The sequence below is a fragment of the Olea europaea genome, unplaced genomic scaffold (assembly GCF_002742605.1).
Source record: "Olea europaea var. sylvestris unplaced genomic scaffold, O_europaea_v1 scaffold21597, whole genome shotgun sequence".
Taxonomy (NCBI): domain Eukaryota; kingdom Viridiplantae; phylum Streptophyta; class Magnoliopsida; order Lamiales; family Oleaceae; genus Olea; species Olea europaea.
In genome coordinates, this window is record NW_019239585.1 from 1 (window position 1) to 1,826 (window position 1,826).

Sequence of the window (1,826 nt, forward strand, 5' to 3'; positions counted from 1 at the left end):
CAATAAGAAGAGAAATTGCCTCCATCCTCTGGGATGTCAGAAGTCCAAAGGGTGAGATTGTCCCTAAGAAGCTGCATAATCAACGTACTGTCCTTGTAAGATTCTTCTCTCAGTATATCCAACTCAGAGATAGCTTCATCAAATGCTTGCTTAGCAAGGTGGCAAGCCCTGTAATACAAAGCAACATGTCAAGTAACTTCATACGGATTTCCAAAAAAGCGAAAGGATCTCTCAACACAATTGAGAGCGAATAAAATCTGGTGTACCTTTCTGGAGAGTTCATGATTTCAAAATAGAAAACAGAGAAGTTCAATGCCAAACCCAAACGGGTGGGATGTGTGGGTGGTAAATCAGACTCAGATGATGTATTGGCAACCTGCAATTAAATGTTGCAAATAAGGGAGTAGATACAAAGAGCCTTGAAGATTAAATTCTTCTCGAGCATCAACAATCTATTGTGTCGAGATAACCCCTTCCCCAGCAAGGTATCAATCTCATGTACCATATGATAGTTGTTTATATAGAGTTCAAGATAAAACACTCTTTAACATTTCCTAATCCATTTCTTATCAACAAGATCACTAGCTTTAAATACAGATAATTATTTAACAACCATTGAGGAACAACTGTGTTTTATAAACACTTGCCAGATATGCTAAGAGGACGGGAAACATCCATGAAGAACCTCAATGCAAAATTTATATACATTTAGAAGAAAAAAAGCACGTTTCACTATCCCAAATTTCATTAAAAAAATAAAACTTATTAATTGTTACAGCATGCATTGGTATAAACTAACTAGAATAATATGGCACAAGTATCTAAGAACATTATACATAATTGACAATTAATAAGTGCCCGCAATGCAATGTTAGAAGAAACATCGTAAAAAACTGAAGCTAGCAGGCTCTCAGCTTCACATCAAATTGAAATAAGGCCACCTTTTGATTGCGTGCACAATAATTCCTACCACGAAATTGAAATCTTTTATACCTGATATGCTTTCAAAGATTCTTCAGCAGCCTCCTTTCTGTCACTGCCACTCTTAAACTCTGCCAAATACCGGTAGTAATCCCCTTTCCTACAACAATATAACAAATGCAAAAACTCAAACGAAAAACAAACTTAGACAACTCAAGAGCACCAAGCATATGAGGCATGTGAAGTTCTAACTCTCCAAAGAGAACTTACATTTTGTAGAAAAACACAGTGGATTCAATGCCAGATGAGGAAGGAATCAAATGCTCATCGATTACAGCCATGATGTCACTACAAATATTAGACAACTCTGTTTCAACCTTTTGCCAATACTCTTTTATTCTCTTTGCATTTTGTTCATTCCCCTTTGCATCTTCCTTTTGTTCAATTGATGATAAAATCCTCCAAGAAGCCCTTCAAGCTCCAATCACATTCTTTTACCCAACTGACAGCAAATTCCGCTCCTCAACTGTCAATTCAACATCAAGCTTTGCTACCTTCTTCATGGCATCTACCATTTCTACAAATGAATAAAAATTAAATAGGCAAAAAAAATCGTTGGTAAAAAAAATAAAATGGAAATCTTCTTTTATTCGGAGTTTAAATCACTTGTTCAGAAAGTCACATGTTCAGAAAGACAAACTATATTTAAACGACTGATTAAAATTTAAATCAATCAACCCATTATTTCTTCAGTAATGGGACCACCAAAAAGCATACTTTTGATTAGTGAACCACCATTTCCTCAAATGTATATATGAAACAGGTTTAGGCTAAAGCAATAATATTAACTCGATTTCCACAAAAAGAAGTGGAGCATTCACTGCTCTTCCTCAAGCAAGAAAAAG

The 1,826-nt window shown here is 35.4% G+C and overlaps 1 protein-coding gene across 1 annotated transcript; it reads right to left on the reverse strand.

Moving 5' to 3' along the window:
* Window positions 1–5: 5 nt before the first annotated feature.
* On the reverse strand, window positions 6–1,820 carry LOC111380529 (14-3-3-like protein D; the record flags this gene model as incomplete). Its single annotated transcript, XM_023004117.1, has 4 exons — window positions 1,192–1,820; window positions 994–1,081; window positions 267–376; window positions 6–168 (listed from the first exon to the last, which is right to left on the reverse strand). Coding segments are annotated over exons 1-4 (432 nt in total), but the record flags the coding sequence as incomplete, so codon positions are not given.
* Window positions 1,821–1,826: the final 6 nt, after the last annotated feature.